We start from the raw sequence: 15,534 nt of genomic DNA, 5'->3' as shown, positions 1-15,534 counted from the left end.
ATATATGTTTCTCCTTCCATGGAAGCTGCCTGACCTACTGTGTGATTCCAGCATTTTCTGTTTTCATTTCAGATTTCCACCATCTTTAGTTTTTCAATTTTCCTTGAGATTTATATTGCTTTAAACAATCCCACTTTCTGCATCTGACCTGATTGCAAGTCATGTTTATTAGCTCTATTATAAAACATTTTTAATCAAAACAAACTGCTTAAAATGTTTAATTTTTCTATCACTTTAACTAAATTTATATATTAACACACAGGAATGTTTTTGTGGAACATCTGTCATTATACCAGAGCTGGAAGGAGCCCTCTTTGTAAAAGAAGATGGAAAAAAGTCGTGGAAGCGTCGGTACTTTCTCCTCCGTGCTTCTGGGATTTATTATGTTCCTAAAGGAAAAACTAAGGTCAGGAAATGTAAAAATCTACTTTTACTAAATGAGAATTCTTGAGCATTAAAGTCAGGTAATCAAATCTCTGAACCCATGCTTCAGCAAATTCCTTCAGGCAAATTGTAAAACAGGATAAGATTCCCAGTGAGAACTCCCGTGGCATGAAAGGGCTCCAGTAGTCCTATTGATAGAGTGTTAGAGGTGTTTACACTCCCCTCTAGTGGCAGTAACGTATCAAGTAGCCAGCCAAATTTATCTATTAACCCACCAAGGGAATTCAAGGAAAATGTGTTGATAATAAGTTCCTCTCTTCAGTATTTCCATGACTTTGCAAATATATTCTAAAAGATTTGAATTTTCCAACAGACGTCTTGTGATCTGGTTTGTTTCATCCAATTTGAGAATGTCAACATTTACTACGGAATGAATTACAAAGCAAAATACAAAGCACCGACTGACCATTGCTTTGTCCTAAAGGTAAACCATTCCAACAATATTTAACATATTAGATGCTTTTAGTTTTCATTTTGTTAAGAATTAAGTATGAAATTGCAAACTCAATATGCTTTCAACTGTGCTTTTAACTTAGGATAGAGTATATAGAATCATCTCATATTCATACCATTATTGTAATATTTCTGACTAAATATTCCTTGATTGGAATTTGGAAGAGTGTTCCGTTCTCCAGCATTTTTCATCTCTAAATGACACAATTCAGAAATAATGAATGGCATTGTTTCAGATTCAAAATCTAAATAAAAATGCAGCAATTTAGTTTAATTGAATAATAATATTATTATTATTCAATTAAACCAAATTGCTGCATGTGTATTCAGAAAGCTCCAGATATCCTGTACCCTTACCAGTCACAAGCAGCAATCCCATACTGGAATATTCCAAGGTTTCATTATTGCATTTTAAGTTCCTATGCTATATCATCTGGAATGCAGTGAGTAAAGCAACAGCAGTGATTGATCTTCTGGTTGTTGGCTCAACTACATATTTATTTCAATTCCTTTATCTTTTAAGGCCAAGACATTTGAATTGCAATCCCTTAAAAAGACCCATATCATCAATCCTGGCACTTAAAGTGTCACATCCTACTTCACTTTCACAACAAACTGAAAAAATCTTTGTACCAGCTATCGTAGTAGTCACTGTGAGGCGACTTTGTTATTCAGTGATGATGTCATCAGGATGTAGGAGAGTGAATTATTTACTTGCTTGATGTGAAGGCTTTTTTGTTGCAAAAGTCTACAGAGATATTAAATCTGCTACCTTGTTCATTACAGAAGAAATATCATAACATTATGTAATCCAGAAAGGATTTTGTTCTGAATCAATGTATCCAAATTATGAGGAAGGAGTAAAATCAATATTCCCAAATCAATTTCCAAAGCTAAAAGATATAAGGGCATCTATCTGAGGGATTGAGATATAGGGAGAGGTTGGGCAGGATAGGACATTCCTTGGAGCATAGGAGACTGAGAGGTAATCTTATATAGGTGTATAAAATCATGAGGGGCATAGCTAGGGTGAATGCACTCAGTCCTTTTCCCAGGGTTGGGGAACCAAGCACTAGAGGGCATAGGTTTAAGGTGAGAGGGGAAATATTTAATAGGAACTTGAGAGGCAACTTTTTTTTACACGTATGGTAGTATGTATGTGGAATGAGCTGCCAGAGGAAGGGGTTGAGATAGGCACAATAACAACTTTTAAAAGACACTTGGACAGGTACATGGATTGGAAAGGTTTAGAAGGTTATGGGCCAAATGCTGGCAAATGGGACTAACTTGGATGGGGCATCTTGGTCAGCATGGACCAGTTGAGCCGAAGGGCCTGCTTCCGTGCTGTACAACTCTATGAATTCTATGAACACTATAAAAAGTAATGTACTCTGATTATTACTTGAATCCCATTATATTCAGGAGGGTGATGGAATTCTCAGCTCACCTGGATGAGTCCAGTTCTAACAATACCCAAGATGCTCATTGCCATCCAAGGCTGACTTGATTGGCACTCTATCCACCATCCTAAACTTTCATTCCCTGAACCACTGGCATACAGTGAGTGTAGTGTGCACTGTCTTCAAAACGCACTGCATTTATTTGCCTAGGTTATCAATACTACCTCCCAAACCTGCAACCACTAGCACATAGAAGGAAAAGTGCAGTAGGTGCATGGGAGCACCACTTGCAGGCTCCCTCCCAATTGAACACTATCCTGATTTGGAAATATTCCTGATGAAATTTCTTCATCATTGCTGCATCTAAATTCTGATATCCCCAATGGCAGTGTGAGAGATATTATTGTTGACCAAGTAGGAATCTGATAGCTCAAATATTTGGATTAATGCCATGGATCTGTTTAAAGGAATATGAAACAAACACCATTGACCACACTTAATAGAAAAATCAATTGAAATAAATATATACCAAACCCAATAACACTGTGGGAGTACTTTCACCAGAAGGACAGCAGCACTTCAAGAAGTTAGTTCGCCATCAACTTCTGAAGCACATTTAGTGATGGCAAATAAACGCTGGCTTTGATAGTGTTGTCCCATGCAGTAAATTAATTTTAAAGATGTGTGTCCCTTACCCCAAATAAAAGTCTGCAAAACTGAGTAGCTGAATTCTAAATTACAACTGAGCAAATCTCATCTTCATCCAACACCTTTCCTTTACCAGCTGAAAAAGTTTCATTTTCCACCTTGCTTTTGTCTTTAATTTTGCCAAATTTGGCGGGGCTTTGCTAACGTAAAATATGCACAAGGGATAATAAATATAGAATCATAGAATCATAGAACAGTACAGCACAATACAGGCCCTTCGGCCCACCATGTTGTGCTGACCTTTAAACCACACCTAAGACTATCTAACCCCTTCCTCCCACATGTCCCCCTCCACACTTTTGCCCACCCCTGCTTCCAACACCATTTGTAGAAGGGAAGTTCAAAGATTCACACCCCTCAGAGGAAAAATATCGCCTCCATGGTCTTAAATAGGGGACCACTTATTTTTAAACAACGACTCCTAGTTCTGGATTTCTTCACAAGAGGAAGCATCAATATCTTGCATTTATATCAGATTGCCCTCACACCCAAACAGAAACCCAAATATTTATATGTAAGTTCTTACAGTTTATTGTATTTTATTTTTCAAAGATCTGAAATTAGCTCTGGTTTTGATGATCAATATAATTTGCTAGCACCCCCAGATTCAGAAGGAGTCACAATACATCAAGTACCTGTGCTGTGATAATGCTTGGACTCTACAACAGTGGGTAACTGGGATACGAATAGGAAAGGTGAGTGAAAATGAAAATGTTGAAACTGTTAATAAAATGTAGTAATGGAAACAGAGGCACAAGATTCCCTCCAGCAGTCTGTATTTTGCTGCAATAATGAGATCGTTAATCAGTCAGCGACCACCATGAAACATCTTCCAAACACTTTTTTCTTGCTTTTTTGTTTGTAACCTTACTTTGAAGATTTAGTTTTCCTCTCTATTGGTTTCTACATTTCACCCAATTCTCTCACTAAAAACATGGCTGAGACCTGCCAAGCAGCTGTAAACCCTGCTTGAGCTAATATTTACACTGCAGATATCCTAATATTTAAATAACACATAAAACTTTATTTAAATACGCAAGAGGTATGAATGTGTTTAATTTAATTTATTGAACCATACCCTCAGTTCCAAGTTGTCGGTGTCTTTCCTGACATCAAATTTTGGGTGAATCAGACCAAACATTGGAAAAATCAATCCCACCTTAGAACATAACAAATAAAACTCCAAGTACGCCATACTGTGCCTTGAGGCTGCTCCACCATTAAGTAAGGTTTTGGCTAATTTGATGCATGGCCTCAACATTTCTTTCTGAGTTCCTTTTCCCTGCACTTGATAACTGAGCACTTTATATTTAGTACTTTTTTTAATCTTTTTTAATAGTCTTCTATTTTAACCATATGAATCTGTCAGCCTTACTTGTAGACCAGTAAAATCTAACCATAGAATAAAAAATTAATAGAAATGGCTCAGCTCAGATCCATCTGCCTTAACTAACTTTACTTATAAAAGAAAATGGGCACACCTCCTATCAAAGATTAATGTTGATTTACTAAGACTGACAGCTTACTGGGGGAAGGAGTAAATTCTGCTAACTTAGCTCCTATATTAGTAACTAAACATAGATTGCTGCTCAGTAAGTGAAGACTTCATTCTGTTCCATTGTGGCATTGAACTGGCCACTGCACATACTCCACTCTATACACGGTTCTTAAAATAGAGATACACAATGTTTTAAAAGTGGATACAATATCAAACATAGCAATGCTTCAGAATGCATCTTTTGCTAGCAAGGTCATGGAGGATAACGAGTTCCCTTTTCTGTTTTTAGTACAGTAAGACATTGTACGACAATTACAAGGTGGCATTACAAAGGGCTGGACTGGCATCACGATGGACAAATTTATCAACAGCGGAGTCTGTCAATACCACTAGCGCCATTCCAGGTATACAAGTGTTTTTATTTAGCTTCCAGACTTCTAATATCCATGCATTATTATTGAAGAAAACAGCAACGTATGGTCTCATTTGGCAGTTTGGTTAATTTTAGGGGACACAGAACGGTTTCTTGTCTCTTTTTCATCATCAGATTTACAACCATCAAATACATGAAACATTTCTCTGTTCTTGCTAGCTGCAGCTTGCATATGTATAGCTTCTTGTTACATCCTTTGTACGTCCTTAAATAACTCACTGTCAATGGTTTCTTTTGCAATCCAAGAACTGTATTTAATAAGTAAAGCATTGCACTACACATATCATGACTAGACAGTTAAATATCTAAAAAAACTCCAACAAAAGCAAATTCTCAGGATCTAATCACAACCAGCAAGCCCAGCATTTATTGCCTGTTCATAGAATCATAGAACAATACAGCACAATACAGGCCCTTCAGCCCACAACGTTGTGCCGACCTTTAAACCTTGCCTAAGGCTATCTAACCTCTACCTCCCCCATATCCCTCTATTTCAAATTCCTCCATATACTTATCTAGCAATCTCTTGAACTTGACCAATGTACCTGCCTCCACCACCACCCCAGGTAGCCCATTCCATGCCCCAACCACTCTCTGTGTAAAAAACCTTCCTCTGATATCTCCCTTGAACTTCCCACCCATTACTTTAAAGCCATGCCCTCTTGTATTGAGCATTGGTGCCCTGAGAAAGAGGCGCTGGCTGTCTACTCTATGTATTCCTCTTAATATTTTGTACACCTCTATCATGTCTCCTCTCATCCTCCTTCCCTGCAAAGAGTTAAGCCCTAGCTCCCTTAGTCTCTCCTCATAATGCATACTCTCTAAACCAGGCAGCATCCTGGTAAATCTCCCCTGCACCCTTTCCAACGCTTCCACATGCTTCCTATAATGAGGCGACCAGAACTGGACACAGTACTCTAAGTGTGGTCTAACCAGAGTTTTGTAGAGCTGCATCATTAGCTCGTGGCTCCTAAACTCGATCCTACGACTTATGAAAGCTAACGTCCCATAAGCTTTCTTAACTACCCTATCCACCCGTGAGGCAACTTTCAGGGATCTGTGGATATGAACCCCCAGATCCTTCTGCTCCTCCACACCACCCAGAATCCTGCCATTATCTTTGTACTCTGCCTTGGAGTTTGTCCTTCCAAAGTGTACCACCTTGCACTTCTCCAGATTGAACTCCATCTGCCACTTCTCAGCCCAGCTCTGCATCCTATCAGTATCCCTCTGCAATCTTTGACAATCCCCTACACTATCCACAACACCACCAACCTTTGTGTCGTCTGCAAACTTGCCAACCCACCCTTCTACCCCTTCATCCAAGTCATTAATAAAAATCATGAAAATCAGAGGTCCCAGAACTGATCCCTGTGGAACACCGCTAGTCACAGCCCTCCAATCTGAATGCACTCCCTCCACCACAACCCTCTGCTTTCTACAGGCAAGCCAATTCTGAATCCACACAACCAAGCTTCCCTGGATCCTATGCCCTCTGACCTTCTGAAGAAGCCTACCACGTGGAACCTTGTCAAATGCCTTACTAAAATCCATATAGACCACATCTACTGCACTACCCTCATTAATCTGTCTGGTCACCTCCTCAAAGAACCGTATCAGGCTTGTGAGACATGTTTTGCCCTTCACAAAGCCATGCTGGCTGTCCCTGATCAGACCATGATTCTCTAAATGCCCATAGATCCTATCCCTAAGAATCCTTTCCAACAGCTGTTCTTAACTGCCCATCAGAAGGTGTGTTTTTGAATAGTGGTGCTGTGTAAGAGAATATGATATCATGGAATTTTTAACATTTAAAATTATATATAAGCAACTTTGGTCTCAGTCCTACATCTCAACCAAAGCACCTCCCAGTAAGGGGCCAGCTTAGAATCTTGGAGTAAGACATGAACCCACAAATTCTGGAAATTAAAAAGCAATTAAATAAATAAAATCAGTGTTTAGCTAGCATTGACAACTAATTATCTTTTGAACCTATTTTTAATACTTGCTGCAATCACTATTTCCTGATAAATTCTTCTGTGGTGAAAATATTCCCACTTACTTTTGTTACAACTTAGTTTAATTTTTCTCTGCATCTATTGGTATCCTAACCCTTTGCCTGAGTGGATATTTGCCCTGGTCAACTTTGTCATTTCTAATTAATAATCTTGAAAACTATGACCTATTCACCTCTTTAACAAAGAAGAAAATATTGATCAGATCTCAAATCAGTAACATTCCCAATTTGGATTTTTGGCTTTCAAGGTCAAAATTGAAAGAATGCATTTTCTGAAATGATTATTGGCTATTAGGAAAAGGCCAGAATGAGAGAATAAAAGGCAGAACATAAGCAAAAAATATTGTCTGATCTTCTTGAAAGAAACTTCAGATACAACACAATGATGGGTCAATGTTTCTTTCCACATTTTGTGTGTGTCTAGCTTTGTATAGGTACCATTGATTAAAGAATTGTTAATGTCATACTATTGCAGCTAATGAGGTAAACACTAAAATTTAATGATATTCAAAAATTAGTACATAAATCTTTCTAACTAGAGCTTTCTTGCTGCTCCTTGTTAGAGGCATCAATTAAAAAGGTTGTTGTTAAAAGAGCTTTCCATCCCCCTGCTTCGTATTGTAGTCCAGGCAGGTGCAGAAACACACGTCCCCAACCACATCAATCATTAAAACTGATTTGTTGAGAATGAAAACTGAGTGCATTATGAATTAAAAGTCACAAAGTTGACCAAGGAAATTATTCACAGTGGTACAGGGTTAGGATAGCAAGGAATGCAGTGAAAAATTAAACTTAGTTGTAGCAAAAGTCAGGGGGAACATTTTCAGCATGGAAGAATTTATCAGTGAACAGATATTGCAGCAAATATTCAACAAAATTAATAATTTCAGAGACCATATGAGGTAATGTCCTCTTTCTAAGGACATTACATTAATTTTTTTCTCTCTACCCCTCCCTCATCCCATCTAGGCAAAGGCTTTTCTTTCTCAGAAATCAGGGTAACTGGGCTACTGTCAGGATGTTCTCAATGCCTTTCAAAGGCCGGACATCAGGAGATGTCCATGAAGACACTACTGGAAATCTTGATCCAAATTTTCTTACCTCTTTTACAATCCCTCTATCTCCTTAATGATTGAGATAGGGAATTTAGCAAAGAGGCATATTAGATCTGTGTGTGCTCTATTTTAATGACATTTTAAAACTAAGATAAATAAAGCATAATCTTTCTGTTTCACTGTGCTTTGTATGTTTATGTAAAAGAAAGGTGTTTGAGCTAATTATGTTGCAATTATTCTTAGCAACAATGTCCTTGTTTATGACAATAAACTCGACTTTGACTAATAAGCAATTTTCCCATATTGTCATTCAGCTCCTCTTCAAGCAAATGGACACGCAGGACGAGCCCAGCAATCACTGAACACACCTGGAGCCCCGTATAACGAAGAGGTAAGCAAAGTCAAAATCTAGGGAGAGATGAGGGAATTATTCTTGTGAACTCTTTGGTGACAGTGAGTGTGTAGATTTTCCCTAAGACTTTGATTGCATTGCTATCAATCGTACAAACATTGGCTTGGAAAACAAAGGCTAAGATGGTGCTGCACAGGGGACTTGCAGAGGTATCATTTGAGTTTGCATGGGTAGAGATGGGGGTGGAGATTTGGTGCATGTAACTATTGCACAGAACCTGCAGGTTAGCTCCAAAGTTGTTCAAGAAGCACAAAGAGTAAAGCTTGATCTTCCACCATAGTGCTACTTCAATTAAAGCAACCAATTTGGGTTAATTTTTGCTTCGAATGGGTGGTGGGAGTACAAGCTTCCGGCAACAGATGAGACCATGCTGTTGAATGTGGGTACCCTGAAAATGAGCAGTGTTTGACCATAATCCTCCCCCACCTTTCATCCTCCATAAAAAAAGAAAGCCATACCAGTGAGATGAAAGTCATTGGGAAGATCTGTGAGGATCCCAGAACTTGCTTCACTGGCAGTGTCACTAATAGCATTACATGTAACATCATGAGGTCAATTGTGCATTGCAAGTTCACTAACCACACTCTTTCAGGCCCAAAACCTGTGTATATAATGTGTCATATGCAGAGAGGACCATGATGTAATTTACCAGAGGCGATGATTACTTGTAGCAATCGCTTTTTCTTTCTCTAAACTACTGACCAACAAGTTAAAATCTAGCCCACATCTGACATTCGTCCTCTAGCATGGTATTCCCATTTAAAACCATCCCACAGGGTGGTCCATGAGTGTGACCAAGCCTCAGACCTGAATCCCCAGCCTTAGACCACCCTGCCAGCTTATGATGAAGAAAGGCTTTTTCAACAGTCTCTAAATGCCTCCAATGAAAGACATTGAAGAACAGTTTAAATATTTTTAAATAATTCTAAGAATTAAAGCTCATGCTGATGTAAGTTAGTTAATCTTTAATAGTAATTAGAACAAAAGTAAAAAAGAAAGCAAACCACTTACCTTCCCCACACAAGTTCAAATAAATGTAGCCATGGCTGATATAAGCTAAGGGGTCAGATACAAAATGCATCCAACCCCTGCCAGCACCTGGGCAGGTATTATGCATTAGCATCTGACCACCAACAAGTTTGTGACCTCCACAGAAAGGCACAGAAGTCAGGAGCATGTCGCACGTCGATCTGTGAAGAGGACCTTGCCAACAGTTCTCCTCTAAACTGTCAGCAAATATTAATCTTTTTTTAGCCCACTGAGCTCCACAATTGAATTATTAAAATCTTCCTTTAATGGGCTGTGTTGACCACAATGAAGTCCAGTGAAGGGTCTAAAGGTTTCTCAAAACCTGACTTCACAACTAATTAATTTGAGCATAATATATCAATGGCACAGGGATGTCATCCATAAAAGAATTACCTTGCTTTATCTCATTGGGAATACACAGACTGAATCTGTTTAATTTCTGAACACAATCATTTTTCACATAAAACATGCCAATTTTTACTGGTAACTGATCTGAAATTCAGTTGCACCTTACAAGCAAATGCACATGGGTAAATTTTGCAAGATTCGACCCTCACCTCATTGTAGGCTCGAGGCATAAAATCAAGAACATGAAGTCATATTTTATAACATGATCAATATAGCATGGTTGAGTCTCTTTAAAACAGTATATTTATTAAAATTATTTATTACACTAAATTTCACAATTTAAAATGAGGCTGCATCCACAGTTTGAACCCTTTTTTTAAATAATATAGTACATTGCATTCTTGGTTTTAGCCTAATCAAGCCTTCTTAAAGGTTTATTACCATTTTAACTGCTGGTAAATGATTAACGTCCTGGTGATTTTATTCCAAATTCTAGTTTTCTTTCATGAAATAAATTGCCTTTCTAAGGTGTTTGCATCCTTTCATAGAACATAGAACAGTACAGCACAAAAAAGGCCCTTCAGACCATGATGTTGTGCCGAATGAATTAAACCAATGATTCCTAATTAATCTAATCCCTCTTCCCTGCCCAATGACAGTATCCCTACCTACTCAGCATATTCATGTGCCTGTCTAAGAGTATCTTAACACTTCCATGCTATCTGCCTCCACCACCACCCCGGCAGTCATTCCAGGCCCCCACCACTCTCTGTGTGAAAAAAAAACTTACCTCGCACATCTCCTTTGTACTTTCCCCCTCTCACCTTAATACATGCCCTCTTGTACTAGACACTTCAATCCTGAGAGAAAGATACCGGTTGTCTAATCTATCTATGCCTCACATAATTTTATAAACTTCTATCAAATCTCCCCTCAGCCTCCACCACTCTAGAGAAAACAGCCCCAGCTTGTCCAACCTCTCCTCGTAGCACACATGTCCTCCAAACCAAGCAGCATCGTGGTAAACCTCCTCTGCACCCTCTCCAAAGCCTCCGGATCCCTCTTATAATGAGGTGACCAGAAATGAACGCAATACTCTACATGTGGCCTTGCCAAATTCTGTAAAGCTGTAACATAACTTCCTGGCTCTTTAACTCAATGCCTCCACTAATAAAGGCAAGCATGCCATATGCCTTCTTAACCACCCTATCAACCTGTGCGGCCACTTTTAGGGAGTCATGTACCTGGACCCCAAGATCCTACTGTTCATCAACGCTGTTAAGAATGTGTACTCTCCCTTTTTGGATCTTCCAAAGTGCAGCACCTCACATTTGACCAGATTAAACTCCATCTGCCACTTCTCTGCCCACATCAGCAACTGATCTATATCCTGCTGTATCCTTTGGTAATCTGCTATGCAATCCACAATGCCACCAATCTTTGTGTCAACTGAAAACTTACTCACCCACCCTACCATATGTTCATCCAAATCATTTATGCGTATGTCAAACAGAGGCCTCAGTACAGATCCCTGTGGAACACCACTAGTCACAGATCTCCATTCAGAATAGGACCCATCCCTCTATGGCAAGCCAATTTTGAATCCAATCAGCCAAGTGACTGTGGAACCCATGCATCCTAAATTTCTGAATGAGCTACATGTGGGACCTTGTCGAATGCCTTACTAGAGTCCATGTATACAACATCCACTGCTCTACCTTCATCAATCACCTTCATCACCTCCTCAAAAAACTCAGTCAGATTAGCCAGACGTGACCTGCCCCACACAAAGCCATGCTGACTGTCCCTAATTAGACTTTCATTAAACTTCTTTTGAATATTAGGATTTCTCAATGTGCTGCATGATTAAGATCTGCAGACACGTTTGACTATTGATTGAAGACAAATCATTAACACAGTTTCATCAAATGAAGTATTAGGTCAGATTTAATTATATCTGAGGCAAAGTGTCATGTGATAAAACCTCTCAAGCAGATTTGGCAACCCCATTGGCAGGTAGGTCAGTAACCAGAAGATACAGAGTTAAGATAACCCACAAAAGGACCAGAAGAAGATGAGAATCTTTGTTACCTGGTTAGTGCATGTTTGCAAGTATCAGAGATCTGTATTTTACGCCTCTGCTTCACACTTGTATTACAGATCGTGTGCAGATAAAATTGAGAGCACAAGTACCTCTAAGAACCACAGAATTTTCCAGCACAAAAGACAACATTTTGCCCAGTAGTTCTATGCCAGCTCCTCAAAACAGCTACTCAATTAGAATCCTATTCTATTACTTCCCCTTTGCCCTGAAAATGTTTCCTTATCAAGCAAGCACCTAGTTTCTTTCTGATAGGTACTGTTGAATCTGCTTCCTTGCAGCATGTTCCTGATCAGAGAAACTCACTAGAGAGAAAAAAAGGTTACTTCTCATCTTCCCCTACTCCTTCTGTACATTATCTCAACTCTGTGTGCTCTGGTTACTTACCTGTACACAAGGAAACAAGAACACAAGAAAATAGGAGCAGGAGTAGACCTGCCCCACCATTCAATATGATCATGGCTGATCTAAGCTGACCTCAACCCCTCTTCTGTGTCATTTCTCCATTTCCTTCTATTCCTCAATCTATCAAATATTTATCCACTTCCACTTTAAATACTTCTAATGATCCAGCTTCCATCACCTACCGAGACAAAGATGTAGATAATCCAGATAACAAACCAAGTCCCAGGATGAAATGCACTGCGTTATAGGAAGTAAAGACAAACTAAAATCTTATCTAAATCAGGAAATGGAGCTAACTGATGGAATGCTAAATAATGACATTGGTAAATTGGTTTATTATTGTCACATGGTCCAGGGGTGTAGTGAAAAACTTTGTTTTGCATGCCATCCATGCAGATCATTTCATCAAATCAGTACATTGAGGTAGTACAAGGGAAAATTAAAAGATAATGCAGAATAAAAGTGTTACAGTTACAGAGAAAGTGCAGTGCAGGCAGACAATAAAGTGCAAAGCCATGATGAGGTAGATTGTGAGCTCAAGAGTCCATTCAATAGTCTTATAACAGCAGGATAGACACTATCCTTGTGCCTGGTGGTACATGCTCTCAGGCTTTTGTAATCTTCTGCCTGATGGGAGGGAGGAGAAGAGAAAATATCCAGGGTGGAGGGGTCTTTGATTATGTTGGCTGCTTTAAGCAGTGTCGACAATGAAGTATAGACAGAGTCCGTGGAGGGGAGGCTGGTTTTTGTGATGTGCTGAACTGTGTCCACAACTATCTGCAGTTTCTTGTGGCCTCGGGCAGAGCAGTTTACTCCATTAGGAAAACAACTACGGTTCAATGTTTGCTCTGTGAGTGGCTCAGAAAATAACATTTATTTTCAATTTTAAGGAGAAGACAACCAAAGATATTGATTCCTTCCTCCCTCCACCACCTGCTCAAATGATGTATCAAGGGCCAACCAATTTCGAAGATGAGGAGCTCCCACCTCCTCCTCCATCCTTTGAACCACCTCCTCCACCTTTCCAAGCTCCTCCCCCTGCAGCAGAGCCAGCTAAGCCAAAGGTCTTGTCAGGACCTCCTCAACACCTGTCCGACATCTTCCACCATCAGCGCACCGCCTCCAACCTTACTGAAGCGGAAAAAATTCAGGTACGAGAAATCAACCGAACCAAATGTTCTCTTTGCGGATTTACCCCCACCTCCACCGGATCCAGAGAATTTTCCAGAGCCGCCTCCTGATTTTCTGCCACCGCCTCCCTCCTTGCTTCAACAGCACTTCAGGTGGAGGTACCACCCCCTCCTCCTCCTCCTCCTCCACCTCCACCAGCTCCAACCAACAATGCCCCAAAAATAGTCGTGCCAAAGAGGAGCGAGGAATAGCACACTGAGCTCCAATCCTAGACCTCCTCCTGCATCGGACAAGCCAGACCTTATGTCAGATCTCATGAAAGTCCTACAGAAAAAAAGAGCTGCACAGAATGAATAAGTACAATCAGTTTCAAATCAAAGTTTTGTGTCCATACTAAACTATTTACTAAAATGTTTTACATGTTACTTTAAGAAAGGGAACTGAAATTCTATCAGATGGTAAATGTGGTATGGTAAGGTTCCCTTTTCACTTCCTCTTGTTGATTTAGCTGAATTCCAATGTCGAAGCGTGTTGTATGATTGAAGTTGCTGTTGCTATATGATCTCCAGTTCAGAAGGATGTGACACAGGAAAGACTTGCACTTCTAAGGGATATAATTTGGGTCTGCATAGAGATCAAATGGTCACTGCTTACTTATGCTACTATTTGTGGCCAAACTGCTCACAAACCACATCTCGGCCCATACATGAAGAATTGCAACAGTTATTAAATGGACCTCAAACCCATCAAATACATTTTTCTTCATTTTCAATATAGAAGAATAAAGAAGTTGATTAACTTGGTGAAAATGGCTACAGACCATGGATTTCAAACTTCCTCGATTTCACTCCTTTCTAGTTAACATAAAGGTCCATTGAAAGTCAGAAGTTTGTGTTTGTAACACTGAACTATGATACTTGAGGCACAGAGATATCAAGCGACATTCAGAACTGGTTGACACCCATGTGCTGAGTTTAGGGCTTCACTGTTTCACCATTGCCCAACATATTATTGTGAATGTTAAACCATAGACTGCAGTTTTGAATTTAACTAACATCCTACTTATGAGAAGCACAATTAGTCCCATAATTTTTTTGTGATTATTGTGCATACAGTCTTCTTCATTGTGAATTTCTATTTACAACAGTGTTGGCTATAAACGTGACATGATGCAGCTCTTTTTAAAAAAAAAACAAAGTGCTATATAATGAATACCTTTTTATGTATTGTTATTAAAATCATATAAAAAATTATAATATGGCTGTCTAATGTGCTGCACACCTCAGAGATGATCCTGAATTCTCCTTTCTTCTATTTTTAAGAATGATTTCCCAACTCCCAGAGTCTGATTTCTTCACATGTTGCAGTTGCTATTGAAATGAGGGATATGCCTAACCAAGGATAATATTTATGACATTACAATATGTTTATGTATGAAAAGTTTCTTAATGGTAAATCTTGCATGTTTTCCTGACAAGTTGATGCTGCAATACTTCTAGCACACTCTTCATTCCAATGTCAGAATACATGGCCTTGGGACATGGGTATTTTTATGAACAGGGCCTTTATGACTGGAATCAAAATGGTGCTATGTTATATTCTATTGGGGATTCCACAATACCCTATCAAAATTAGCATCTCAGTGTAATCAGGGATGCTGGATGAAATCTGCACGAAAAACACCATGATGCTGGAGGAACTCAGCAGGCCAGGCAGCATCCGTGGAGAAAAGCAGGGCGGTCAACGTTTCGGGTCAGGGCCCTTCTTCAGGACTAAAGGTAGGAAAAGGGGGAAGCCCAATATATAGGAAGGAAAAGCAGAGCAGTGATAGGTGGACAAAAGAGGGGAGGTGGGGTGGACACAAGGTGGTGATAGGCAGATGCAGGTAAGAGATAGTGATAGGCAGGTGTGGGGGAGGAGGGGAGAGCAGATCCACTGGGGATGGGTCAAAGGTAAGGAGAGAAAGGGAAAAAAAGGGGATGGAGGGTTAGAAAAAATAGAGATAGTCTAGAGAGGGAAGAAGAGAAGAAGCATGGGGGGGGAAGAGGAGGTTGTGTGGAAGGGATGTGGGGATTACTTAAAGTGGGAGAATTCAATGTT

At 39.6% G+C, this 15,534-nt stretch overlaps 1 protein-coding gene across 3 annotated transcripts in view; it reads left to right on the top strand.

Annotated features, from left to right (window-relative positions):
* The window catches only part of apbb1ip (amyloid beta (A4) precursor protein-binding, family B, member 1 interacting protein), a 104,155-nt gene extending 89,085 nt beyond the window's left edge, over positions 1–15,070 (top strand). For all 3 annotated transcript variants that reach the window (XM_052016203.1, XM_052016202.1, XM_052016204.1), the window contains exons 9-14: positions 263–406; positions 758–868; positions 3,602–3,700; positions 4,793–4,907; positions 8,323–8,399; positions 13,194–15,070. In XM_052016203.1, coding sequence (XP_051872163.1) covers positions 263–406; positions 758–868; positions 3,602–3,700; positions 4,793–4,907; positions 8,323–8,399; positions 13,194–13,544 — 897 coding nt within the window. In that variant the 3' untranslated portion in view covers positions 13,545–15,070. The remainder of the gene's footprint in view (positions 1–262; positions 407–757; positions 869–3,601; positions 3,701–4,792; positions 4,908–8,322; positions 8,400–13,193) is intronic.
* The last annotated feature ends 464 nt before the right edge of the window (positions 15,071–15,534 follow it).

The sequence above is a fragment of the Pristis pectinata genome, chromosome 5 (assembly GCF_009764475.1).
Source record: "Pristis pectinata isolate sPriPec2 chromosome 5, sPriPec2.1.pri, whole genome shotgun sequence".
Lineage (NCBI taxonomy): Eukaryota > Metazoa > Chordata > Chondrichthyes > Rhinopristiformes > Pristidae > Pristis > Pristis pectinata.
This window is presented reverse-complemented; position numbering and strand designations above follow the sequence as displayed.